General features: G+C 52.6%; 8 protein-coding genes across 8 annotated transcripts; 2 read left to right on the top strand and 6 right to left on the bottom strand.

The window, feature by feature from the left end:
- Positions 1 to 291: 291 nt before the first annotated feature.
- Positions 292 to 6,661, bottom strand: An15g01520 (uncharacterized protein; the record flags this gene model as incomplete). Its single annotated transcript, XM_059744483.1, has 4 exons — positions 292 to 866; positions 927 to 6,121; positions 6,180 to 6,212; positions 6,534 to 6,661. The coding sequence occupies 4 exons, from the start codon at positions 6,659 to 6,661 to the stop codon at positions 292 to 294; spliced, it is 5,931 nt and encodes a 1,976-aa protein (XP_059607022.1).
- A 630-nt stretch (positions 6,662 to 7,291) lies between these two features.
- On the top strand, positions 7,292 to 11,125 carry An15g01510 (uncharacterized protein; the record flags this gene model as incomplete). Its single annotated transcript, XM_059744482.1, has 4 exons — positions 7,292 to 8,261; positions 8,367 to 8,533; positions 8,630 to 9,104; positions 9,156 to 11,125. 4 exons carry the CDS (start codon positions 7,292 to 7,294, stop codon positions 11,123 to 11,125), a joined length of 3,582 nt encoding a protein of 1,193 aa, XP_059607021.1.
- Positions 11,126 to 11,930: 805 nt separating this feature from the next.
- On the bottom strand, positions 11,931 to 13,667 carry An15g01500 (uncharacterized protein; the record flags this gene model as incomplete). Its single annotated transcript, XM_001396653.3, has 2 exons — positions 11,931 to 13,033; positions 13,106 to 13,667. 2 exons carry the CDS (start codon positions 13,665 to 13,667, stop codon positions 11,931 to 11,933), a joined length of 1,665 nt encoding a protein of 554 aa, XP_001396690.1.
- A 1,828-nt stretch (positions 13,668 to 15,495) lies between these two features.
- On the bottom strand, positions 15,496 to 16,248 carry An15g01490 (uncharacterized protein; the record flags this gene model as incomplete). The annotated part of the gene is made up of 1 exon (XM_001396652.3): positions 15,496 to 16,248. The coding sequence occupies one exon, from the start codon at positions 16,246 to 16,248 to the stop codon at positions 15,496 to 15,498; it is 753 nt and encodes a 250-aa protein (XP_001396689.1).
- A 684-nt stretch (positions 16,249 to 16,932) lies between these two features.
- Positions 16,933 to 18,070, bottom strand: An15g01480 (uncharacterized protein; the record flags this gene model as incomplete). Its single annotated transcript, XM_001396651.3, has 2 exons — positions 16,933 to 17,860; positions 18,009 to 18,070. The coding sequence occupies 2 exons, from the start codon at positions 18,068 to 18,070 to the stop codon at positions 16,933 to 16,935; spliced, it is 990 nt and encodes a 329-aa protein (XP_001396688.1).
- A 365-nt stretch (positions 18,071 to 18,435) lies between these two features.
- Positions 18,436 to 21,845, bottom strand: An15g01470 (uncharacterized protein; the record flags this gene model as incomplete). The annotated part of the gene is made up of 6 exons (XM_059744481.1): positions 18,436 to 19,023; positions 19,174 to 19,264; positions 19,312 to 19,441; positions 19,493 to 19,665; positions 19,723 to 19,835; positions 19,887 to 21,845. The coding sequence occupies 6 exons, from the start codon at positions 21,843 to 21,845 to the stop codon at positions 18,436 to 18,438; spliced, it is 3,054 nt and encodes a 1,017-aa protein (XP_059607020.1).
- Positions 21,846 to 22,731: 886 nt separating this feature from the next.
- On the bottom strand, positions 22,732 to 23,595 carry An15g01460 (uncharacterized protein; the record flags this gene model as incomplete). The annotated part of the gene is made up of 3 exons (XM_001396649.1): positions 22,732 to 23,198; positions 23,269 to 23,458; positions 23,548 to 23,595. The coding sequence occupies 3 exons, from the start codon at positions 23,593 to 23,595 to the stop codon at positions 22,732 to 22,734; spliced, it is 705 nt and encodes a 234-aa protein (XP_001396686.1).
- A 1,326-nt stretch (positions 23,596 to 24,921) lies between these two features.
- An15g01450 (uncharacterized protein) lies at positions 24,922 to 26,754 on the top strand (the record flags this gene model as incomplete). The annotated part of the gene is made up of 3 exons (XM_059744479.1): positions 24,922 to 25,696; positions 25,757 to 25,888; positions 26,000 to 26,754. 3 exons carry the CDS (start codon positions 24,922 to 24,924, stop codon positions 26,752 to 26,754), a joined length of 1,662 nt encoding a protein of 553 aa, XP_059607019.1.
- Between the last annotated feature and the right edge of the window lie 309 nt (positions 26,755 to 27,063).

Here is a 27,063-nt window from a genome sequence, read left to right as displayed (position 1 = left end):
TGCACAAATACAACATACAAGTAACAATAAGAAGAGGGTTGGTTCATGCAAACAACGCCCGAAAGAAGCCGTCTTGCTCTCGGAGAAGACAGCATGCAAGACTTTTGGGGGTCTAAACCAGGCAAAAGCCAGGACGCGCTTCATAAAGTGTCAAATGCAAATGGTGAATCGAGGAGGAGATTCGTTAGACATTATCGGAATAGCGAGGTGATAAAGATTAAACCCAACACTGGGTCCGGAAGTAATGGCCGCAGTGTTCTTGGGCATGGCAAGGTGAGATGGATGGATGGATTATTTTGCCATTACGTCAACATAGCGCCCCTTCTTCTTTCCTTTGGCTGCGGCGCCTTTGCGAGCCGTTGGTGCTCCCAGCAAGTCATCGATGGAGCTGGCATTGCTCAAGGAAGTTGCTGGCCTCGGGGGAGCTGCCAATCCGCTTGGGGGCGTGGAGACAGCGGCACCAGTAGAGACTGACCGCTGGATTGAAGGCGGGGGCACACCCAGGGATGATGGAGCTGGACTACCCGGAGGAGGCATTCCTGTGGTAGAAGGCGGCCGGCTACTCGGGGGTGGCATCATTGGGGATGCACTTGCCGGAGGTGGTGGTGCTGCACTGCTACCGCTGGCCGTTCTGCTAGGGGGTCCCGAAGCACGCGGCGGCGGCGGCGTGGCGCGTGCGGCGGTAGCACTGTTGGGGTCCTTCTTGTTTACCCATTTCTTCAGATCCTTGTCGTAGTAGAATGAGTTCTCCTCGCCAAGCTTGGCTCGGATAGGCTTGTTGGGGTTCAGGTCTTCCTTCTTGCCACCAGCAGCACCTCCGAACCAGCCTCCGAACCAAGACTTCTTAGCCGGTGCAGGTTTTTGGGCTACAATCAATCATGTTAGTATGATTTCCATATTCTTGGGACAAGTTGACGAGTACTCACCATCCGCTTCTGCTGCCTTTCTGAAAGCTTCATCCGCTTCGCGGTCCTTGCGTGCCCTTTCAGCCTTCTGGATGGCTGCGGCACGCGCGGCTATATCATCATCGTCGTCATCGTCCATAAAGGATTTCTTCTTCGCTGGCTCTTCTTCGTTGACTTCTTCCGATGGTGCCGCTACAGGTTCTGGGTGGCTTTCGATGGCAGGAGGCTCATAACCACTGCTCACACCGGGAGGCATGTAGCCAGCCCCGTCTGAAGGAACCTGGTTCATGAAAGGCTGATCAAAAGAACCATAACCTGCGGGCTGATACGGAGATCCGCTGCCGTAAGACTGTTCTACAGGACCAGCCGAGGCTTCGGCATGAGCTTGAGGAGCCAGGTCTTCTTTGACTGGTGCAAGAGGCATGTAAGACGTTTGAGGAGGAGTCGACTGATAGCCAACAGCGGGTGGGGAGTTGTATAGCATTCCTCCTTGATACATATTGCTCTCAACCGGGGTTGAAGGTTCTTGCGAGCCCCGTCGTTGGCCAAAACCAAACCCATAGGAAGAAGACCTTTGAGAGTCGAGGGACGATCTGCCACGCAACTGCTCAGGTGAAGATGTTGGAGCATACTGGTTATTTGGCTGGTAACGTGACGGGCCACTGCTGTAGCTCGGCTGTGCAGAGTACGACCCGTAGATATCCGACACTGAGGGTGAGCGACTAACAGTAGGAGTTCCCGCGATCTTGGCAAAGGGGCCGATGTCTCCATCGCCAGCCTTTGCTGAACCGGCAGATCCAGCTTCGTTGTCCTCACCGGCAACAAAACTGTTGAACTTGGCCCACATTGAGCCAGACACCTTCTCCATGCTGGGTCTGGATATCCAGGATGAGCCTCCGTCGCTTGTTGTTTGTCTGAGACGTGCCGAAAGCTCGTCAACACCGAAATACAGGTGCTGATGTTGATAGGGCGATGGCTTGGTGGTTGCCTTCAGGGTAGCTGCAATCGCATCACAATACTGCTGAGCTTCCGATTTGCGGCCTTGATCCGCCAAAGACCACGCGTACACCAACTTGAATGCCAGCAGATGGGGAAGCGGCGGCTTGGGAGAAGCCGAAAGAACAGAGGTAGCGTACTCATAAGCTTCGGTCAGAAGAATAGAATCCTCATCCTGCAGAGCAGCAAGAGACAAGTGCTGATGATCAGCACCAAGGAGGACTACGCTTGCCTGCGGGTCATCTACCCCGCCGAACACAGCAGCTCTGGAAAAGATGAAGCAAATATGCGCAGCCTCTGTTCTGCCATAAGACTGTAAGAGCCTGCCAAGAGCTAATAGCGCCTGATAGTCTTCAGAGCTGCGGTTGCTCAACACCAGACCCAGGGTATCTCTCCAGCTGTCGAGGCCATCGAGCGCATTCTTAGATGTTCCGTGTCCATCAACTTTGCTGACCATCTGCAATCCAGCTCGGGCAGAGGGGGGCACAAGCTCGTCAACGCTCTCTTCGACATTGCCGGCAAAAATCTCATAAAGCGCTGCAAGTGATTCTGTGTTGCCCGAGGCAGATCTCACTTCGCGTCTTACGAATTCCTGGACAACCTGTTTCCACACAGATTTGTCCATTGTTGACGCTATTATCATAGCATGCCCCCAAAGACGATGGTCAACCGCGCCCCAAACGGCTTTTTCACGCTCACCTACCAGAAGGTTGTTGCGAATACTCTCGACCGCTTGAGGATCAGCGGCATCGGGACGAGAAGGAGCATCCAACGACTGAGCCGTGCTGAAGGATGGCAAGCCATTACCATAGGGCTGTGCGGAGTCAACATCCTGCAAATGCGGGAAGATGATTTGGCGTAGGGACTTCTGGATTTCAGGCGACCCTTCCAGAACACCGTCATGTTCAACCAAAACTCGAACGACCTTCCACAACAGTATCTTTTCTTCGCTTCGCTTCTGAGAGTCCGCATGCATGTAGACAGCCTGGGGAATACCCTCATTTTCAAACGCAGCGATCTTGCTAGAAAGCCAAGCAAGCAGATCCTTCTTCTTGGACTTGGATTTTAGTGGCCCCGGATGGCGCGCAATGGTATCGGGCACAGGAATCCAGTCACTGAGTTGATGCGTCTTAACCTCTCCAGGAGTAGACTTGATCTTCGGAGTAGCTTGGCCGGCAGAGTATCGAGGAATGTGCTTAGGGAAGCAGGAAAGAACTGAGCCACCGAATCCAAATTTGACAATAGGAGCTCCCTTCCAGCGCTCAAGGGGATCGAACTGTTGATCATCGGTAGGAGGGATAAATTCCAAAGACTGAGAGGCGACGCGGTTATGCGCAGACATCTGAGCTGGTGCGTAAGGGTTCACAGCCTTGGTGGGAGACCCCGCCCCGTGAACAGATGCAGGCCGCTGTAGGGGATCCACGGATGGCACGGACAACCTCGGCCCAAGCGTTTGCTGACTTGGGGATTGTGTCATTGACCTGCGCGGAGGAACGAATGTCGGATCATCTGCTGGGAGCACAGGCGCCGGTGGAACGTTGGCAATAGGGGCGATGCGTTTGGAAAATTCGTCAACATAACCCGGAGGAGCATACTGATTCCTAGGAGGCGACATCGGCTGCTGCGACATTTGATGCACGCTGGACCCCATGTTGACAGCTTCCGGAACATGCGGGACTTCAGGCGGCTGAATGGGAGAATACTCAGCAGGGGCAGTCGGCTGCGATTGCACCTCAATTGGAGGAATGATAGCTGGCTGTTCCATAGCGGAAGGTTGTTGTTCTGAAGGCTCTTGAGGACGATAAGAGACCTTTTCATGGTAAGCCAGAGGGCTTGACGTGCGAGGCTGGAATGGAAGTGCAACTCCCTGCGAGGGTGGAGCAGTTGGTTGAGAAGCATAGCGATTGCGTGGCGGGGGAGCGGTCGCCGGGGGAGGCGCCGGGGAATATCTAGGCGATGGCGGAGGCTTAATTCCGGCTTGCAGAGTAGGTGGCTTCGGTGAGTACCTCGAAGTAGCACTAGGAGGAGCTGGGCCGCTTGAGGCACCAGGTGCGGACAGGCTTGCATACGGATCTAGCCCCTCGGGCTGCTGAACTTGAGGCTGAGAATAAGCCTCAGCCGCTGCCGGGGGAGCAGTGGAAAGGCTAGCATATGGATTGGCCGGCGGGGGAGGCGGATGAGATGACGCGGGGGGCATTGCGTTAGCACCAGGAGTATACCGCCCCGAGCTAGCTGGCCGAGACTGTGGCCGAGGAGGGGGTAGAGGGAGCTCTTCATAGAAGTTCTTCGGAGCGGCCACCTTGGCGGTCGACTGCGCTCCATCCGGCTGTGCCCCCAAAGGAGGTGGCGGCATGGAAGTTGACGGCGGAGGAATTGGAATGCTATTGCTTCGCGGGGGAGGTGGAGTACTACCGGGCTGTGTAACCACTGGCTTATGACTAGCCACAGGCCGTCGAGGTCGTGTAAGATCCTCCGGGAGATCATATGGTGACCTGTAGCCTTCTTTTGCCCGTTCGGCGAAGCTTTCTGCTTTGTTTGCAGTAACATTTGGTCGCGGCGGTTGCGTAAAGTAGTCTGCAGAGGCGGCCATGTTTGCCGGAGGCGCTGCACCAGGCACAGGGACCCCTTGAAGCAAGTCCGACGTAGACGGCTGATGCGGCGTATAAGCAGTTGCTGGTGCACCGGGTCTGACGGAAGACTGTGGAGTCCCGAAAGGACTACTCAATCCCGGGACAGCAGCGCCGGCAGTGGCCCCGTTGATATTTTGGCTGGTCGGTGCGTGTTCAGCCGTAGCTCCTCCAATATCATCCTCTAGAAGTAGGTCGTCGTCATCATCGAGTTCCATCTGCCACCGCGCAGCCAAGTCGTCTTCGGAGGGAGCAACTTCTGCCTCTTCTTCAGCAAGCTCAGCCTGCCACCGTGCAGCCAGATCCTCTTCAGAAGATGACTTTCTAACGGTGTTATCCGTTGCCGCAGCAGCTAGAACATTATCGAACTCCTGCGCAGCCGGGTCCTCTTCAAAAGCCGATATGCCAACACTGTTATTGGTTGTCGCAGCAGCGAGAACGTTATCAAGCTCTTGCGCAGCAGGATCCTCCTCAGAAGATGGCTTATCAGCACTGTTGTCCGTTGCCGCGGCAGCTAAAACATTATCGAATTCCTGCGCAGCCGGGTCCTCTTCAAAGGCCGATATGCCAACACTGTTATTAGTTGTCGCGGCAGCGAGAGCATTATCAAACTCTTGCGCAGCAGGATCCGCATCGCTCATCGGAGAGTCCAGGGAAAAACCGAGGGAGTCCATGACTTGAAAGGTGCTCTTGCGCGTGATATGCGACGCTGGTTGAGATTTGTCCGGAGGCGGAGAACTCTGGACAGCCTTGAAAAAGCCATCATCTTCGTCATTGTCGTCGGTAAAAAGGTTATCGATCTGACCTTCCTGTGTGGCAGTCGGCTCAACTGGTGATTCGGCGCTATCATCCAGCAACGGGACGCCCTCTTCGAAGCGAGATTCATTCTCCGGAGGTACATAGATGGGCTTAGTCTGTGTTTTCAACTGGTTGAAGAAATCATCCTCCGCAGAGTTCTCCTTGGCAGGACTTCCCCAGATGTCATGACTGCTGTGGGCCTCGCCATTGGTATCTGCAGGTTCGGTCCCATCCTGGTCGCCGGCGTGAGGTGTACTACTTTGTTCCTCCACATCCATATCTTGCGCGGCGGTAGCTTCAGTCGAAATAGAATCCTCGGCTTGAGGCTGAGCAGGCTGGGCTTCCGTTACCTGGTCCTCAGGATCATCCAGAGGCATAGCCTCATTGTCATGGGCATGTTCCGTCTGCGGTGCATCCAGATTCGGGGTCTCGTGGTCGTAGCTTATCTCCGGTGTCGCCTCGACATCAGCCGAGGGAGCTTCAAGCACTTCATCGCGAGCTGGTATTTGATCGGGGTTTGGCAAAGGCTCGGTGTCAATCATATCCGGGCTAGCTGCTTCTTGCGGCGGGGCAGCAGTGTCGGAATCCGGGAAAGCGATGTCGCTGATTGAATATTCATGAGGTGTCTCCATAGGCGAGCCGAGGGGGATGGTGGTGGCCTCTATCGACGTATCGATCTCCAAACTTGCCGGGCCAGTCGGAACGGGGGTAGCATTGTCGTCTGATCTGAGCGCCGGATTCCATACGGCTGCCACGTCACTCTGCGCCATACTTGCCAAAAGCTGGGGGTTTTCACTGGGAAGCAATCGTCAGACCCAGGCGGCATATAGGACACGTTTGCAGATGCACTCACCCGGAAACCCGACGGGGAGATAAACCGTAGATGCTAGAATCGGTGATTTACTGAAACATAAAATAGAATAAGAAGGACACAGAAGACCGGGTCCAATAACAAAGCATTACAAGAAGTAAGTGGAGTATAAAATCATGACTGCATCTCCGGAAAGTTGTCTTTTCTTTCTTGGAAAAAGCCAGACAAGGTGCTGCAGTGCCTGGGCTGCGGGCTTATGATGCTGCTGCACACCGGCTGTGCTGGCTGACTGGCTAGTTAATAATAATAATAATAATGACCTGCCCGGCTTTGGGACGCGCCCGTCATCCCGGGGCTGGAAGATTGGTTGTCCCGGGGGCGGAAGTGCCACCTTACCTCTTCCTGCGCTGGGTCACGTGGTGAATCGCCCCCGATCCGAGATGGAGCTCAATGGGTTGAATAGAGAGGATAAGGGAGACTGTTGCTGCATGTTCTACAACTCTTTTACCAATTTGAGTAGGCATACAAGTAGTTCGGACATTCCTGATGAGAACTCCTTGGGACACAGGATGAAAGCCCGTGCATGATGCTGGGTGAATAGGAAACCAATGCCATCAATAACCATTATCTATTCTATCTACAGTGTATGATTATGTTGCCATTGACTCCGCTGATGACATCGCCGTTTCAGATAACTTAAACTAATTATACGGTCTAATTGACCAGTTGGTCACTGCGCCACAACCGCCCTCTCCTTTGGTGGCTCTTTACATCATGTGATCCCGCTCTGTCTCCGCCTGCCATCGCAACCGCTTTAGGCCACCAAGATTATCCCCGTTATTCTCTTGTTCCTCGAATGGTTCAGACTGACGTGGTGGACTCGAACCTTTGGGGGATGTACACTGAGCTGACTTTACACCAACTCGCTTTGCCCACCTACCCTCATCGCCATCCATAGGTATCTCCCATTCACGCGCATACAAGTTCCGACTGCATACGCCCGCCTCCCAGCCAGCTATACCGAGCAATGGTGCCTCGGAGACACATTGGTTACCGCTCGGCGTGACATGACACTTTCTTGTCAACACAGGAGCCTCCGTATCGCTCCTTGTACATGATACAACCTCTTTGACTCCTTTCCGACTGTCTTTACCATGCCTTCTTCGTCCGACTACCTCCATCCACACGGTCGTGCCAGTATCGCGGGCGACTCTGGTTCCGACGACGACCTCGATTTGGAGGAACTTGATCCGAGCAGCACCCACTTATATGGATCTTCTCGCCGCTCTCGAGATGAATCGAATCGCCAACGGAGTCGCGGTCCCGGCATAGCTTTGCGGAATTTACGGGTTGGCATGGGAAATCGAGTATGGCGACGAAACGCTTCCGGAGCACATGGACCATCGGAGGACACGGCGGGCCTGCTGGAGGAAGGGGAGGAGGAGGGACTCCGCAGGTCGCACGCGAGCTCCCGCAACTTCACCGACGACGATGCTCCTCTCCTCAATGAACGCCGGCGTAGCTCCGCTCGCTCGTTAGTGGATCTTGAACGGGTGTCGCAAAGGGGCTCGCGGTTTAGGATCCCGGGGATCAAGGCGGCCAGCTTTCTCTTTGGCTCCTCTAGCCGTACAACAGGATCCGATTCAGAACAGACCGAGACGAAGCCGCCGCGCGATGTCCTCGTCGGCCAGACGCAACGAACCAAGTATCCCGCGAATGTCGTATCGAACGCAAAGTACACCCCCTGGAGCTTCTTGCCCCGCACTCTGTATAACGAATTTTCCTTCTTCTTCAACATCTACTTTCTCCTCGTCGCCCTTTCACAGATCATTCCGGTTCTCCGAATAGGTTATATGTCATCTTACATTGCGCCTTTGGCCTTTGTTGTTAGTATATCACTTGGGAAGGAGGCGCTGGATGACATTGGCCGCCGTCGCAGAGATGCTGAGGCAAATGCTGAGGAATTCACTGTTCTAAGTTTCGATGGGCCTAACGGGGTGCTAGAGGTCGTCAAGAAGTCACGGGATCTGAGAGTTGGTGACGTTCTGAAGGTTCGCAAGAATCAACGGTTGCCTGCAGATGTTGTGATTTTAAAGAGCATCTCAAACGACATTGTGACAGCTCGTCAAAGCTCCTTGGCGGAAAGACCGGTGGAGGTCCCTTCGCAAGAAGAAAGCTTACTATCACCTACCACCCCGGAACCTAGCTCGAGCACTGCGACAAACGAAGCTAATGTCTCGTCGGCCAGTGACACATTCATACGGACTGATCAGTTGGATGGTGAAACTGACTGGAAGCTACGGTTGCCCTCTGTATTGTCGCAAACCCTGCCTCTTAGCGACCTTCCAAGGTTGAAGGTCACTGCAAGTGCACCCGACAGACGAGTCAATGAATTTGTCGGTACTATCGATCTGGGCCCACCTTCCGGGTTTTATGATCCTCATGTCGACAAAAGGGAAACTGGCGGAGACTATGAAACCTCGGACACCCAGGCCACCTCTGCTCCGTTAACGATCGACAACACCGCATGGGCCAACACTGTTCTTGCCTCCAACACCGTCACATACGCTACCATCATCTATACAGGATCCCAGACGCGGGCTGCTCTTTCAACCTCACCGTCTCGCTCGAAAGTTGGCTTGCTGGAGTACGAGATCAACAACCTAACCAAGATCCTTTGCGCTCTGACCCTGGCCTTGTCCATCGTTTTGGTTGCTCTAGAAGGCTTCCAACCGACAAATGACAAGGTGTGGTATGTTGCAATCATGATCTACTTGATTCTCTTCTCTACGATCATCCCCATGAGTCTGCGGGTCAACTTGGACATGGCGAAATCGGTATACGGGCGGTTCATCGAACGAGACAAGGATATACCGGGTACAGTAGTCAGGACCAGTACTATTCCTGAAGATCTGGGTAGAATTGAGTATCTCCTTTCCGACAAGACAGGGACTCTGACCCAAAACGGTGAGTTTCTCCGATAGACCAATGACTCTGTTCGTTAGCTAATCTAAGCAGAGATGGAACTGAAGAAGATCCATGTTGGGACGGTCTCGTATGCCAACGATGCTATGGAAGAAGTGGCGTCCTATATCCGACAAAGTTTCGTTGGTGAATCGCTGACTACTCCTTCAACCGCATTTGGAGCCCAAGCTGGACTTGGGACGGCTCCGCGCACGAGAAGGGAGATTGGCTCCCGTGTCAGAGACATCATTCTGGCCCTTGCCCTTTGTCACAATGTCACCCCTACGACGGATGAAGAGGACGGTGTCAGAGTTACCAATTACCAGGCTTCCTCCCCAGATGAAATTGCGATTGTCAAATACACCGAAGACGTCGGGCTCAAATTGGCTTATCGCGACAGACAGTCTATAGTTCTTGAGTCTACACACACAGGGAAGGTTGTCGTTCGGGTCCGCATTCTTGAGATTTTCCCCTTCACTTCAGACAGTAAGCGGATGGGTATTATCGTGCAGTTTGAGACGGATGACGATATACTGGACTCGTCCAAGAATGACAGTGAAATATGGTTCTACCAAAAGGGTGCAGATACTGTCATGACAACAATTGTTGCGGCGAACGATTGGCTCGATGAGGAGACCGCTAACATGGCTCGCGAGGGCTTACGAACTCTAGTCGTAGGCCGACGGCGGCTATCGCCGCAGCAATACGAAGAGTTCACCACCAAGTACAAGCAAGCCTCTCTCGCTCTGCAAGGACGCGATGTCGGCATGGCCAAGGTGATCAGCGAGTACCTGGAGCGAGACCTTGAACTTCTCGGCGTCACCGGTGTGGAAGACCGCCTCCAGCGGGATGTCAAGCCCTCTCTGGAGCTGCTTCGCAACGCTGGTGTCAAAATTTGGATGTTGACGGGTGACAAGGTCGAGACAGCACGCTGTGTAGCCATTTCCGCAAAGCTGGTCGCCCGTGGGCAGTACATCCATACGGTTGCCAAAGTCAAAGACAAGTCTACCGCTCAGGAAACCTTGGATTTCCTTCGCAACAAGACCGACTGCTGTCTCCTCATTGACGGCGAGTCTCTTTCCCTTATGCTAGGTCAGTTCCGGACAGCGTTCATCTCCGTCGCCGTCCTGCTCCCTGCGGTTGTTGCCTGTCGGTGCTCGCCAACTCAAAAGGCCGAAGTAGCGGATCTCATCCGCCAGCACACCAAAAAGCGTGTCTGCTGTATCGGCGACGGTGGAAACGACGTCTCCATGATCCAAGCCGCTGATGTCGGAATCGGCATTGTCGGTAAGGAGGGTCGTCAAGCCTCCCTGGCAGCCGACTTTAGCATCACACAATTCCACCATCTCACCAAACTCCTCGTCTGGCACGGCCGCAACTCCTACAAAAGATCCGCCAAACTCGCCCAATTCATCATGCACCGTGGTCTCATCATCAGCGCCTGCCAGACCATGTACAGCATCGCCAGCCACTTTGACCCCAAGGGTCTCTTCATCAACTGGCTGATGGTCGGCTACGCCACCGTCTACACCAACGCCCCCGTCTTCTCGCTCGTCTTCGACCGTGACGTCGACGAAGAACTCGCAAACCTCTACCCCGAACTTTACAAGGAGCTCAAAACCGGCCGCAGCCTCAGCTACCGCTCCTTCTTCACCTGGGTCCTGGTCTCCGTCTACCAAGGCGCCGTAATCCAGGGCCTTTCTCAAATCCTCCTCGACACCATCACCGGCCCCCGTCTCATCAGCGTCTCCTTCACCTCCCTTGTCATCAACGAGCTCCTCATGGTCGCCATCGCCATCACCACCTGGCACCCGATCATGATCTTCTGCATCATCGGCACGGCTCTCGTCTACGCCGCTAGCGTTCCCTTCCTGGGCAGCTACTTTGACCTGCACTACGTCATCACGGTAGACTGGCTGTGGCGCGTCTGTGCCGTCTGCGCCGTCTCCCTCATTCCGATCTGGGCAGGTAAATTGATCCTGCGGTCGTGGAGTCCGCCCAGTTATCGGAAGGTGCGGGGGTAGCTGTTCTTCATCTTATGCATGTCGTACCTATCTTGCTTGAGGAGGGTGAAACCGCTATTGGTGGTATCCTTCTTGCCCTTCACTCATCATGATATTTCGTCTCTTTGCTTTTTCTCCATCAAGCATATGCTATACACCTTGTATATCACCGAACCAAAAACTGGTTTGTTACTTACTCGCTCGTCTTGCTTGTTATCCATTGCGTGCACGGTATATAGACTTAGCGTTGTGAATTATATGCTTTTTGATTATTTTATATTACAGTAATAATTCCTGACTGGGAATCAAGCAGGGTGGATAACTTAAGTATCTTATAGTTCGTATAAGTGCCGAGTTGGTTTGGTTTCAAGCCACGTGCCAAATTGAGTTCAAGACCTTGAATTAAGTTGGGAGGCTGGATGTTGATTCGTTATGTCTCCCCTTTAAGCTCGTAGCTGCAAAAATAATTACATTTAGTATTAGCAATGAACACAGAATATGCATATAGTATGTAGTAGGTAAATACTGCAGGTAGATGTAGATGTATGTGGCAGAATGGGTATGGGTATTATTGACGTTGAAAAAGCAAATGGTAGTAAGTAGGTAGTTACATCAGACATTAAATAGAGCATATAGAGTCCTCATAAACCCGTAAGTAAATCAAAAAAGGCGGGGAGATACCCAATTTTTCGTTTCTTTTTTCTGTTTTTCTTCTTGTTTCATCTTCAGATCATCCTATATTCATAAACATATACATCATCCACATTGACCAAAAACGATACATGGGTCAAAATACTCCCAACCCATGAATCAATCAATCAGTCAATCAGTCCTCCTTCGGCGGCGGCGAAAACACCTTCTTGAAGCGCAAGTGGAACAAATCATCAATGACCTCGCCCGTACTCTTCAGATTCTCCTTGACAATAGCAGAAGTGGGACGGGAGAAAAGCTCATCGATTTCCTCGAGGGACTTGTTCTTGGTCTCAGGCATGAAAATGATCTGGTAGAACCAGCCAATGAAGGCAATTCCACCATAGAAACCCAGAGTCAGACCGATCCGGGTCATGGCCTTCATCATGCGGGTGAAGTTGTAGGTGACGATGAAGGAGCAGAGGAAGAGGTTGGCGTCGGCGGTGGTCATGCCGTAACTGCGCAAATAAGTGGGGAAGACTTCGGCGGGCACGACCCAGGTGAGACACGCGTAGGAGCCGAAGAAGGCCTGGTAGAGGATGATGCCGGTGAGGTAGACGCCCTGGGCGGCTTTGGGGTGGGTCTGGTAGTTGATCTGGTAGCCGATGCCCACCAGCACTAAGCCGATGAAAAACCCGGGGAGCATCGCATTGGCCCAGTAGCGGCGGCCGAACCGTTCCATGTACAGCACCGCCGGGATGGTGCCGATCAGGAGGGAGCCACCACCAACCAAAGACATGAAGACGCTGTCACGCTCGTCGAAGCCGATGGCATCCATCAGTGTGCTCATGTAGTACATGATGGCGTTGACACCGGTGAATTGGCCCAGGAAGACCATGATGTTGGCGTAGACCATGGCGCGACGGGCGCGCGGCACTGTGATGAAGTCCATCCAGGCGTACTTCTTGGTAGCGGCTTGTTCTTCGCGCTCGGCATCCACCGCCTGGCGCATGCCCAGGAACTCGTCCTTGGCGTCATAGTCGTTGAAGCCGCGGATTCGCTTCCATACGCCGTAGGCTTCCACGGCCCGGCCCTTGTGCATGAGGTAACGCGGACTCTCCGGCAGGAAAAGCATACCCACTAGCAGAATGGTCGAGAACACCAGGGAAGATCCCAGGATGTAACGCCAGTTACCCTTGACATCGAGGAAGATGGCGGCCACGGCATAGCCCAGGACTTCACCGAGAGCGATGTTCAACTGGTATAGTGAGACGAGGTTACCACGCATCTTGCGGGGCACTGAAGTGACGTTAGTCGATACATTGGACGTTGATGATGATGTAAAAGGAAGTAAGGGGTAAAAGTACATACCAGACTCGGCGACATACACAGGGACTGTACCACCTTCCAGACCCACACCCATACCAAGCACGAAACGTCCAGCAAAGATCATACCGAAGCTGATGGCACCGGCCTCCAAGGCGGCACCGATAGTATACAGGATGCAGGAGACGATGATGGCCATGCGACGACCGAGGTACTCGTTGGCGGGGGAGAGGATCAGGGCACCGGCCACGGCACCCAGAGGCATACCAGCATCCACAAGACTACTTTGGTTGTCGGTAAGGTTCAATGCATCGGGCAGGTAGATGTTGGCACCACTGATGAGGGACTGATCCAGACCGGAGAGCAGACCACCCATGGAGGCAAAGGCCACTAGGACGTAGGTATACACAGATGGATTGGAGAAGCCCACGAACCAACCGGGCTTCCTCTCCTGCAGCTGCTCTTCGAGTTGCAACAACTCTGCATCCATGGCAGCTTCGTTGAATTCCTCGATGGCCTTGGGGTCCTTGAGGACATCGTCCATCTCCAAGGCGGTTCCCTCCTTGTGGTCATCATGGGAGGTGTCCAGGTCGTGTACGACACCCATGATTGGAAATGGAAAGTGCGGTGTGACAGCCGCTTGTGATATTAAAGGGATATTTTTATGATATGTACAAGGGAGGTACAATCGGTGGGAGGAGGGGGGGAAGGAGTATAGGTTTTGTTCACTCTCTTTGCGGGTGTGAGAGAGGGTGAGATATAGAGAGACAGAGAAGATGCCTCCCACGACCGGGGCAAGGATCTTCTGTATAGGAAGAGAGATAAGGTGGGGATAGAGACACACGCAGAAAGAAGAAGAGAAAAGAGGTAGAAGTATCTGGGGAATGCCAGAAGGGGGGTGGTATTTAAAGGGCACACATATCGGCCCATGGGCCTCCTCCTCGTCCAGCTACAACTACGACTGAGACTGAGTACTACCTCATCATTCCCCAAAAGCGTCATCGGCGTAAGAGGAGAGGATAAAAAAGGAAAAATTCAGAAAAAAAGAGAAGGACCCATCATGAGGACCGGGTTTGACTCGTTAGTATCGGGCCGTGGAACCAGTCAAGGAAGCCGACCACGCGAGGGCCAGCCGGGGGAGGGAGACAAGAAAAGGAAAAGATGCAGAAGTGGGGAACCGCATGATGGGCAGCAATCAAGCCTCCGAAAAGATGTCTGACCATTACGCATCGAACCGAGAGAAATGGAGTGGAATGAGTGGAATGGAAAGGAATGTCGCGATGCTGATTCTTCCCCAGAACAGAAGCGGAGGAGACATTTCCCCGTGGGCAGCTCCCATTACCTAAGCCGGTGGATTCTCGGCGATACTCTGACCAGTCATGGTTCATTGAAAAATACCATGATACGCTTATTCCGGTTAGCCTCGTGGGGTAGTTTAGTTTTAGTTGCGCCATTTTGTTTTCTTTTCTGTTCTGGCTTTCTCTTTTCGGGGCCCCGTGACTCTTCCGCTACTCCATACTGCATCTCCTTAGCGTAGAATTCCCCATAATCTCTTGACTGGTCTCGCTATCTTCCTCCGATTTCTTCCTTTGCCCTCCCCAAAGCTTCCCTTCCCCGTTCCCCGTTCACTCTCCACAAGCCCGAGTCCCTCATTCGCTGAACCCTCCTGCTGCCCCCCCCCCCCTCTCCGACACTAGTTTAACTTCTTGCTGGGCGTGACACACTGACAACACGCGCACCGGGCTGAAGCGAAAGGGCAAAGAGGTAAAAGGAAGAAAAAGTCAAAAGCATGGCCTGGATGCGTTCCCCACTTCTATGCCCCCCGGAAAAAAGGCCTTCCTGGCCAAGGGAAGAACGTTTACGCCCAGCCTTTTCTTACCTCACTCAAGCAATGCCATCAAGCAACAAGCAATTCGATGGACAGCCAAGACGGCACGGGAGGATGGAAACATGGTTTACAAACCAAGGGGAAAAGCTTGCCGATAATACAAGATCTAGGTTTGTATATTAGGATCTCTCATCTCGAGAGGATAAAGGTAGGTAGGTACACGAAGGCTCAACCAGAGAAACAGAGAGGAACACACAGAGTCCCCCGTCTCATGACGACGAAACCATGGAAATTTCCAACCCACAAAGGTAGATTAGCTTCTCTTCTTCCTCTCATTATCTCCTCTTCTCCTTCTTCAACTTCATCCCACTTTGCCGCCTTTTTGCCCTCCCGCGGACACCATCCGAGTTACCACAAGACTAGACACTAACCAGCAGTCCCCATCTTGCAATAAGCCCCTGCAGCCACTAATTCCTTCTCCTTGCCCCTTCGTTTTCCCCCCCACACACGCACACCACCCCCAGCCCAAGGTAGGTGATGGAGTACAGTAAATTAGCCTAAACGTAAGAAACTAAAACGAAGGAAAAAAAATTTCCTGCCCGATCATTTATCGTCTTCCCGGCATGCCTACCGGTTTTCGTGCGCTAGGATCCGCTCCCCCTCCAACATATGGCGAACCCGGCCGACTAGTCGAACTGCCCGGATTCTGCCCGGGACTGGGAGACCGGCCCCCATGTAATCTGGCTCGCAGTCTCTCCTGAGCCGACGCCGCTCGCTCTAGCCCTCCTCCTGTGACTGGTCCCGAGATCGTCTGATACGACCCGGCTCGCTGGCTAGGCAGCGGTCTCGCTGACCCGGTCGGCACACCTGCACCTGGTGACGGACTATGCGGTGATGCAATCATCCCCGACGGTGCGCTGGCCGTGGCGGCTAGAGGCGCCCCCATACTTCCACCACTACCGCCGCCGGGTGCCAACCGACCTCGACGCAGACTGGCCGTCTGCGAGGCCGGCGCCGTCGCTGAACCCGAATCTCCCCACAGGTCTCCCAATCCGCCGCCTCCGCTGCGTCCATACGCCGATGCTGCTGGGCCGCCACCGGCCGCTGCTCCGGCTTGCACTTGCGTCGTCGCGATGACCCGTGCCGGCGCTGGCGTTGGCGCTTTCGGGTCCGGGGGAAGCCAGCCCGGGAAGGGCCGTCCTTTCTCCGTGTAGTAGGCGCGCAGCACGTTGGAAATGTGAGAGCAGTCTTCGTTGTCGGGGTCGTCGGCTTCGTCGCCTAGGGTGATGGCTCGGCGGAGGGAGGTGAGCCGCGTGCCCAGGTTCGAGATGGCGGAGGATGAGGTCAGGGATGAGAACATGATGGTTGGTGATTCTCCTTCTTCTTCGTCTTCTTCTTGTTGTTTGTTTTATGCAGGTCCCCTTGGCTAGTCCGGCGTGGAAGGGAAGATGGGGTTGCTCAAAAGGAGGTGAGTTGCTTAGGTGGGGTCGGCGTCAGGACACGAGGAGAGGCTGATGCTGGTCCGCGGGGCGAAACAAGAGCCGAGAAATTAAGCTGCAGCGGTGAGGAATTAAGGTGCTATTGAACACGGTATCTTGAACCGACCAGCGTGTAGAAGGGTGATCAGGAGGTATTGGTGCAACCCCTTAGGGGAGGTTTGACATTGATTGATTGATTGACCTCACGGCTCTTGTTGGCGATCCACTCCGTTTCATCCCGCCGCTGCACGTGAGCTGCTCCAGTCGGTTTTTTGTTCCTCCCCATCTGACACAGCCAACTGGTGGATCTTGTCTCAACATTCGTAACCTAGTTTATAACCTCCATGTAGTTGCGATGTACATAGTCTTATATCGCAGACCAGAACATTGGTGAATAATAAATTCATATATGCAATGGCGGGGTATGCACATGCCCGATCGCAGCAGAGCAATAATAATAACAGACACAAAACAAATCTAAACCAGACAACGCCATACAGTACACGAAAGCAGCAGCAGCAACATCAACAGAAACCCGTGCTTTTATGTTCAATGTCTCATCCCCTTCAAGCCAGGATGCTCTCCTTGCCAGCACCCTCAGTCTCATACTCGATCTCAACACGGGGGCCCTTCTTCCTCGGCTTAATCTGGGGAGCAGGACGCTTCCGCTTGAAGCCAGGCGCAGGCTTCTTCGCCTCCTCATCAGAGTGGTTGCTGTCATCCTCATCCTCATCACTGTCCTCATCCTCATCACTCTCATCATCATAATCGTCACTCGAGTCGCCAGACCCCTCACCAATCCAATCCTCGATATCCTCCAAATCCTCTTCATCCTCATCAATATCACTAACATACTCAACCTGACCAACACCCTCCTCTTCCTCCTCCTCATCCTCAAACTCAATCTCCTCCCCATCATCCAGATCCTCATCCCTCTCACCCTCTCCGCTCCTCTCCAACCCACGCAACACCTTCTTCCAAATGCCCTCCTCAACATTCAACGGCCGATCTCCGTAAGCACCACTCCTCAACCGCTCAATCAGCTCCCTCTCAATTGCCCTCTCAATCTTCGCCGCACTCTCTGCCTTGCGTTCCCTGGCCTCCTCTCTCCGCCGAATCTTCGGCGCCAACTTCGTCACCACCTTCTCACCCAGCCTCTCATCTTCCTTAGCCAACTTCTTCATCCGAATCGCAACCTGCGTCAGCCGCGTCAGACGCTGCTTGCACTTGTGCACCAGGAACTTCGGCCAGTAGATCAGCCGCTCGTCCAACTGCTCCAGCGCCTTCGCGTAGTTCGACGACAGTCGTATCCGCTCCCACCATTTGCTGGGCATGTGCGCCCGTTCCACCGTCTTCATGTACAGGTACATCGCGCCTGTTTCGGGGTCCGACCGGATCGTGGCATACCGCGAGTTGGCGAGCGGGCACGATTGCCGGTTGCAGAGTCCGCTAACGTTGTATTCATTTCGGCAGAAGTTTTGGTTCTTAGTGGTTCTTTTCAAAAACAAATTATGGTTAGCTTTTTATTTATATACTTGTGGATTATATTCTCTCTCTTCTTTGTCGGTTCTTGTTGCGCTGTATGTATGTGGTAGGCGGAAATTTTTTTTATGCGCGGATAGAGATCGAGATAGAAACTTACTTGAGCTTATAGGCGCAGAATTGCTGGTTGATAACCTGCCAAACAATCTCGTCGGACGACATCTTGCCAAAGACTTCTCGCGGTGGATTGATGTATCCCCGCTACGATTCAACCTGGTTTTGCTGGGGAGAAAAGGGAAGAGGGAGGTGCTGCTTGGCCGTCAAGGTGATGATTTCTGCCGCAGAAAAAAAGTTGCCGCAGTGATTGGTCACGTGGGGTCCACTGGGTTGCTTATCGATAAGGATGGTCCGTCCATCCATTCAAAACATTTCGAATGCTAAGATGGTTTTCCGATATCAGGTAGGGAGGAATACAGGGCATTGTATAAAGAGAGTGTTTTCCATTGGGGTATTGTTCATTCATTACATAGCGTTAACATCTATCGTATGTACCAAGTCTCCTAACTTCGTAGCTTGTAGTGGTAGGATTACCATCCTTCCATTTGCAGTGGAGCTCCGTCCCATTCGGTCCCCGTCCCGTTCATCAAAGGCCCGCCCATTTCAGCGTCCTCGCTGCCTCCGAAGGATTCCTCGCCTGCCATGCCCCATCCCATTGCCTCGAGCTCCCGCACGAAGAAATCTCGCTCTTCTTCCATCATGGATGCGCCTTCTTCGCCTCCCATCACGTCCTTGTACCGGCGCAGGTGCCACCAGTGCGTCAGTCCGCGCAGTGCCTGTTCCAGTGGCAGCGCTTCTTCCACCTCCGAGTCAATGTCTCCGCCAGATAGCCAGTCGTCGCGGAGCTCCGGTCGGCAGTACAGATAGATCGCCGTGATCACCCGCATGTTACTCTGGCGCCATTTGCGTCCACAGTATGGCACCTGCGATTTGAAGAGCTTGAGGGTATAGAACCGTAGGTGGGGGTCGGGAATCTTAAGCCCCTTGCGAAGGATAGTGCTCGACTTGTATTGCACCAGGAGAAGGCATCGATGGGCTTTGTCGCGAGTGATCTTCTGCATGATGTGGAGGTAATTGATCGCCGAAAAGAAGTTGCGGAATGAGAACACGGTAATCGGCTCTTTAGGTGGGGGTGCTGTAGGATATCCTAGCTCGTCAACTTCGGGACGATGAGGCCCTTCCATAAATTCAGGAACATGTACTTCGGGCGAAACGCCGCGTACTGAATTGCCTGTGTCCTGGCGATGTCGGGTGATGGGCGGAGGGACAGCCTCGTCGTCACTAGGCGAGGAGTCTTCGTCCAGGTCGGTTGTCGATTCCGGCGGCTGGTTCGAGTGTAGATGGCAGAATCGGAAAAATCTTGTTTCGTCAGTATCTAAGCGGCTATATCACGAAAGAGCACCTACCCCAATTCCTCGCGATCGTTCTTCTGCGCTACTGCCTGGTCCACATCTTGGTGGGCAAACATCTTCAAAATCAAAGGCAGGTAGTTGGAGTCGAGTAGCAACTGCGTTATATACTCGAATTTCAGAATATCTAGGGCTTATCAGTACTTCCTTCCAACACATTCAGGCCGGGGTAGCTTACGAGATCTCTTGAACCACTTGACAAGCAGTAGCAGAGAGCCAGAAATCGCTTTGCCGGTGATTTCCCGGAGCCGGATATTGTCGAGCTCGTCGATGGCAGCCTCGGAATTGAGATCAATGTGCCCGTTGGCATGATTGGCTGGGAACCCATTGATCACCGATCCATAACCATCACTGGGAATGAGGCATCAGTAAACGCTACACAATGGCAATTACAGGTGTATCACATACCCCATGGCCTGCGCAGCTTGTCCGTTGGCCTGGCTCACCATGGCGCTGACGTTCGTCAGAATTATCTTCAGAAAGACAATCGTTATAGACTGTAGATGCACTAGTGCTTGTCTCTGCGAGCCGTAAGTAAATGTTCCGTCACCTAGGGCGCCACGCAAACTCACATAGAACGATTCAACGGCATCCAGGCGTCGCTGGATGTCCGCATTGTCCGTTTCCTCCTCCGGTGAGCTGTCAGTACTCGGTCTCTTCTCGGAGACATTCAAATCTTGCAGCTCATCTGCCAGTCCACCAACGGCGTTCTCGTTCAAAAGAGGCTGGCTTTCATCAGGATACCAGCCGCGGTCGTATTTCATAAAACGCTCTCGCTCTTCCCACAGTTGTCGCATTGCCCTTGTCATCTTGACATGTGTTGAGAACAGCCTCCCAGCCTCGATGATGGATGCCGGAACATCACTACCCTGCCACTTCTTCCCCACAAGATTATCTTGCAGCTCTGTAGTGCCCTTGCCTCCAAGGTCGTTACTCGAATCGTCTAGAGGAGGGTACATGAAAGGAAAGTTTTGGTTTGTCTGGTAGTTTTGCTTCTTTCCCGCTTTTCCGCCTGGTCCAATGGGTGACGGTGGGGGAGAGGGTGCTGGGGTAGCGATGTGAACCGGGTGATGGATGATTGAACCACTACCACCACCCGCCACGGAAGGGCCAACCCCAGAGAAGGGGCCCGCAGAAGAGCTCATCCTGCTGGGATGTTGCGGGAGCGGTGGAAGAATCGAATTATTTTCTAGCTCTAGGGGGACCACGGGAGGTGGCGGGTTATATGCAGGATACTTGGACGTGATCTCCTGTCGAAAAGTGTGGTAATCCAGAGGTGAGGCAGTGAGGAAAGGTGTCCTTCTATTGGAGGTGTTTTTCCTTGCTTCGAGGGACGGCTCTAGTGCTTCCTTGGCCTCCTTCAATTTGTTACTGCCTCCGAAGAAAAGAAGCAAAGACTTCCAAAACAGAAGAATGACTCTGGTCAGCGGAACATTGGCAGAGTCGTCCCAACGCAACCGCGCAATGATCTCCACCAGAAACACAAGTAAATTTGGCTCCAGACTCATAAGAGTCTCTCTTAGAGGGGCATTCTGGGGATCAAGAGCATCTTGCGTGCGGCCAACCTCCACAGACAAATAGAAAGCCGTCAACACCAGGTTTGCTTCTCTCTCCAAAGCAGCAACATATGCAGGGTTGGCGCCTTCTTGCCCAGCACTGTCCGCGTCCAGTGCGGTTGAACTGCGATGCCTCTCAAAGACACAGCACAGGCAGTTCATCAGTGGCTGGAAACCCGAGCATTCTTGGAGCAGGGAAACATTCTGTTCAATCGATTTGATCTGAAGTGACCGGCTCTCGGGAGCCTCTGCACCTGGCTGAGGACGGCCCTCCGGGAGCTCATCCACAACTCGACCGGCCGTCAGGCCCCAGACACCAGTCAAAGCATAGCATATGGCCTCCAAGGCCTCAATTCGGACAAGAACCGCACGGTCACCTAAGTTATTAATAAGCTGGTTCATAAAGGTCTTTCGTAATTCATAAGAAGCGGTAATCCAGGACTGCGGGACATTATCCATAGACTGGTCTTCGCAGAAATAATCCCATCTATGCTCAAATGATGACTTCATGCCAATGAGCATGACTCTGTCGAACTCGCTGTACTGGAACCATTCCTCGACTTCCTCGGCGAATGGTTGGGAGTCGGCATACTCGAAAGCATACGCAGGCTGCTCAACTTTAGGCATCTCCTGAACCAGCTGCTTTAGCTGAGCGAGACTCAATGAATCAGATGGTCTTTCCACATTCTGCTGAACCGGTGCTGGAGGCGGTGGCTGTAGAGGGGGTGGTGGGGCAGCAGCATCCCGACGCAGCTCCGGGCGTTTTGGTGCTCTGTGAATCTCTACTGGTGCTTCATTAGGCGCAGTAGATACGTTCTGCTGTGACTGCTCCTGACGTAATCCCTCAGCTACCTCCTCCATCAACTGGTCATCAGAAACGGTACTGATATCCGTTCCAGTCTGGTCGACTTCGTCTGCTTTGACGAAATGATGCTCCTGCATGGCACTTTCCGCAGGCTCCGATGCATCATCCATGTTTGTGTAAATATGAGACAATAAAATTCGAGAGATGAAGGGATCATAAAAAAAATTATGAAGGATGTTCAGAAACAAAATCGAGGGTATCAATTGGAAGTGAACAGGGGGTGAGCCCGGAAGAAGTTAAAAGAGAAAGTTAAAATCCAATCGACAAAGCGTGGTGGGAGAGAGAAAGTCAGAGATCAACCAACATGGTTATTTACTCAAGAAAAGGACACATGGTGTCTTTTATGGCGGTTCTGAGGCAGCTCTCTCCGCTGTCTTTGTGAATAGACGATGACCACACGAGGAGTTTCGGGGAAGCCGTCGATCCGCGGGAGCTGGTGGTCACGTGCGAGGAACGCCCCTCGAAGTGGATCTTCCTTCCATAGTAGAGATCAAGGAGATCAAGGGGGAAATCTCAAGAAGATCTTCTAAAACAATTAAAAGCCAATTTCATGATCATAGGAGATCCAGACGTTGATCTATTGCTCTAACCCTTTCTAGCTTTATCCAAGGTCACATTCCCAAGCACTTAGTACTCTTACTACTACTCCGACAGTACTAGTACTGCTGGCAGTTCTAGTCCCCGTCTTGTTGCAATATATATCCTCAGGCGAAGCTGCATGTTCCAATCGGTACCACCAACATTTATATTACTAAAACCCTTCATCTTCAACAAAGCAATTAAGGAAGGACTAATCGCCAAGTTTACCCCATACTCGTAGATAAATGAAGCCTATCATAGTAGGCAAATCTGTAACTCCAGCCAGGATCGAACCAAGCCGAGGGACTTTCACTTCCCAGGCCTTGCATGCATTTATCAATCATAGGCAGTGAAATCTATGGGTATCACAGAGGACGGCGGGTATACGAGCTTGCGCTTCAATGTCATCGAATCGCACTATTCGGTTTTCGACGATGCCTGACCTCCGGCCCCCTTCCGCTTCAGTTTTTGCTTGGCCTCCCAGCGTTGCCATCCGGCCTCGGCGAGATCTTCGTTCACAACCAAATCTCTCACACGAAAGAATTGAACAACCTCCAGGTTCAAAACCCAATCAATCCATCCCTGCGACCTGAGTAGCCCGGTGATGAAGAACCAAGCGAACGCACAGATCATACCTGCGCCACACCCGGCCAGGACCTGCTTGGGGGTGTGGTAATTCAGGTAAATGCGGCTAACGGCTACTGCACCAGCACCGAGACACAGCACCAAGGAAATCAATACTCGCGTCCAGAAGTAAAGGGTTGCTCCTGATTGCGATAAGCTCGGGCTGTGTCGGTAGATGAGGAAGAGTGATGCATAGACGGCGAGATAGGCCATGAACTGGGCATGAGAAGATGGCATGCCATAGCCTTTACCCAGCATTTCTTTAGAGAGTCGTTAGCTCCATCCATTTCATGTCGAAGGAAAGCAAAACATCTGCAAAGAAATACCTACGTTTTGGCCTCTCCTCTTTGACGATGCGCTTGAGCACAAAATTCAGTGCTTCGCAACCCATCTGACCCGCAAACATCAAGACTACCTCAGCTTCTCTTGAAGCCCAGATCAGGGTAGCATAGCTCACGCATAGCGCTTGTGGCACTAAGGCAAGCCAGGCAGAAAGAAAGGAAATTGGATCATTGGGGTCCTATTTCCGTTTGATAGTCTTGGTCAGCGACGGTCCGGCGTTGAGATCCGGGCTACTTTGACTATTCAGGAGCATTGGCAAAGACTTACGTAGTGGACATGAGTCAAAGACAAGGATGCCAATGGTATATCAGCCATTTTGTGGAACTCGGGGTTCAAGTTCAAAAACAATGATTGAGTGATGTTTCTCTTTATATAGTCTTGCTGGGAGCTAGCAGATGGTGGGTGGACAAGGAACCAGAAGCTACCCAGAATTACAATACCAGCTGGCAGAACGGGCTAAACCGAATCAGAAACCTGATCAAGACTGGCACACAGACATAACGGGTGTGAGATCTATTCGGGGTAGACAGATGTTAAGATTCTAGGATGGTCCTGCAGGTTGATCGGGTTGAAATTCTTTCTAAAATTAGGATGGCAGACGTCTGATTGTGACCAGTCTAGGCGATATCATCATCCTTCCCAGGAGAGAAGGTCACGAGTCCCTGCGGATGGTGGCATCGCCGCTTTTAGAGTCGCAGCCCCGACACCGCCTTTGGGGAACATGGCAGAACTAAAAGCGGCGAGAGGAATGAGGGGGAGGGGAAGATCGGGGTTGGCCTCAGGCTGACAAGGCTGTCGAGTCACCAAAAAAATAACGAACAATCGAGAACATTTCATTTCGTTTCATTCCATTTTCATTTATTTTCCATCATTTTCGCATTGGAAAATGATGACCAAACTGGGCAGCAAATCCCGTGCTTGATGCCCATCCCATCTTTTTTTCCCACACACAAACATGTCTTTCCCTTCTTCTCCTGTTCGGTCCCAGCCAGCTCTTTAGTGTTTGCAACCACCTTCTTCCATCTTGTTCAACTACTGCTGCTGCTGCGCTGCTGCTAATCCTCTCTTATCTATCTCGGGTCATAAAATCATGACGCACTTCCCCCCAAAGCCTCGTTCTGATTGCCTCACCTCCTGTATATCTGTACTACAAACCACTACTAGAATAGACACTGCTGCTTCCTGTCTCCTTCAGTCTCGCCCAACCCTTCTCCCCTCCTGTGTTCGTCTATCGGCTCCACTGCCTCCATGACTATTGCCTGGTCCGCAACCATCGGCCGTACCTGAAAGGTGCACCCTCCCTCCGGATCTCCGCCACCGAACTTCCTGATTGATAAAACTATTCCCTCTGGCTAGATGCTGATCCATGGACTAGTTATTCTTAATTCTTTGCCCTTAACCACCTCTCCCTCACCGCCCTTAACCTCTCTTTTCACTTCGATTGCCTCCCCAGAGGAATGAATACAATAGAGAGATCGGAACAGTGACACTACCCGGGGTATACTGCGGCCATACCGTTTCGGCCTCGCTTCGCCGCAAGGCCTTCCTTGCCACCCAACACGTCTGGCTATTTGCGTCGATCAACTGGGAAATCTCAAGGCTATTCATTCACTCCTTACACTGCGGCGGCTTGCGTCCACCATGACAGAGTTGGACTCGCTTCCAGAAGATGAGCGCTCGGTGGAGTTATCATCCATTGCTGCCATCTACCCCGAGATCAAGATAGATCCGTCCTCGCCATTCAAAGCATCCCTCACCCTACCGGTTAAGCCATCTGCTCCCCTGCGTGTCTGCTTCCAGCAACAATCCGAGACAGAGTTCCCCGCCGTACTAACTCCTCCCACGTCGGTTGATGCCAACGATCCTGGCTTTCCTTTCAAGACAGGTGACCATAACTCCGCTAGCCTCAATCGCGATAGTCATACACTCTCACATCTTCCTCCCATCTGCCTCGAAATCGAGCTGCCCCAAGGTTACCCTTCCGAAGAACCGCCCATTTTCAGGCTTGAAACAAACCCTCCGTGGTTGCCACCTTCTATATTGTCAGGTCTTTTGGATGACGGAAAACGTCTTTGGGAGGAATGTGGCAAGGACCTCGTGGTATACACATATATTGACCATCTTCAGCAACTTGGGGAGTCAGCTTTTGGGGTTGGCGACATATCCGGTGGCGAAGTTCAACTTCCCCGTGAGTTAAAGATCGCATTGCTAGACTTCAACAACAAAGCCGAACGGGAAAGGTTCGAGGAGGAGACCTTTGAGTGTGGAGTCTGTCTCGAACCCAAGAAGGGCACGATTTGCCACCGACTCGTACTTTGTGGGCATATCTTCTGCGTGCCTTGTCTCCAAGACTTCTACAACTCTTGTATAACGGAAGGCGACGTCGAAGGTGTCAAGTGTTTGGCTCCTGGTTGTGGTAAAGAATCAAACAGTACCTCTCCCACCGACGCCCGTCCGAAGAAACACAAAAAGCAAGATCGAACCCTGAGCCCCAGCGAGCTTCTTCAGATCCCGTTAGAACAAGAGACAGTGCAGCGTTACGTTTTCCTGAAACGGAAGAAGAAGCTCGAGGCGGACAAGTCGACTGTGTATTGCCCACGGCAGTGGTGTCAAGGAGCCGCACGATCCAAGAGACACCCCAAGCCTGTTGATCCAATGACAGATGACCTCGATGACGAAGATGACGAAGATGAAGAGGGACCCGTGTTCGATCCCTTAGGGGAGGAGGCTCAGCTACCACCAATGTCCGAGCGCGTCGCCATCTGCGAAGATTGCAACTATGCCTTCTGTTGTGTTTGCAAGAAGGGCTGGCATGGCGAACTCGTACGGTGCTTCCCTCGCCGCGAAGCAGAGCTCTCGGCCGAGGAGAAAGCAACGGAGGAGTATCTGCGTATGTACACCTCGGCATGTCCGACATGCGATGCTCCATGCCAGAAGCAAATGGGTTGCAATCATATGATATGTTTCAAATGCGACACCCACTTCTGCTATCTCTGCTCTAGTTGGCTCTGCGAAGACAACCCTTACCGCCATTTCAACGACATCAACAGTGGATGTTTCAATCGACTGTGGGATCTGGAAGGTGGCGATGGGATCAATCCCGATGGAGCCGCAGCCTTGCATCGTGTACCCGACGAACTGCTGGACTTCGACGATGGCAGCGATGACGAGGACCTCGTTGCTTGGGAACTCGGCAGACGACCTCCACCTCCTGCTCCGGTCCCTCCAAGAGTCAACAACGGCGCAGCTGGAGGTAATCGCCATCGTGGGAACAACGCCAATGATCTCGACGCCGCAGGTCGAGCAGCCGCAGCTGAAAGACAAGCTCAAGCACGAGCAATGGCCGAGGTCCGCCGTCGTCCAGATGGCGAGCCTCCCCAAGTCAGACGCCCGGGACTCCAGAGGTTTCTGGACCTGGTCCTGAATGACCGGGAAGACGAATGGGACAGTGACGAGCTAGATGATGATTTCTAGCAATGGCCCCATCACTTCCACGGATCTAAATATATTGGAACCTCCTACCATACCTCACCCCCCTTTTTGGTATCTATACTTGTTTCTTCATGGATATACCGTATCACGACACGACTCATGTACGTTTTGCGAAGCTTGCCATTCATCTCTAACTATGACCTTGACGACTATGACTATGCATGCATCTTGCATTAGCGAAAATGTTCATTGGTTTTGGACATATTCCTTTTATTTTCTCTTTGCATCACACTGCATCCAACATCCAAAATTCAATTTAAGCCGTGTTGATCTTCTTTGGCATGTATATCA

Source organism: Aspergillus niger (genome assembly GCF_000002855.4).
Source record: "Aspergillus niger supercontig An15".
In the NCBI taxonomy this organism is placed as follows: Eukaryota; Fungi; Ascomycota; class Eurotiomycetes; order Eurotiales; family Aspergillaceae; genus Aspergillus; species Aspergillus niger.
This window is presented reverse-complemented; position numbering and strand designations above follow the sequence as displayed.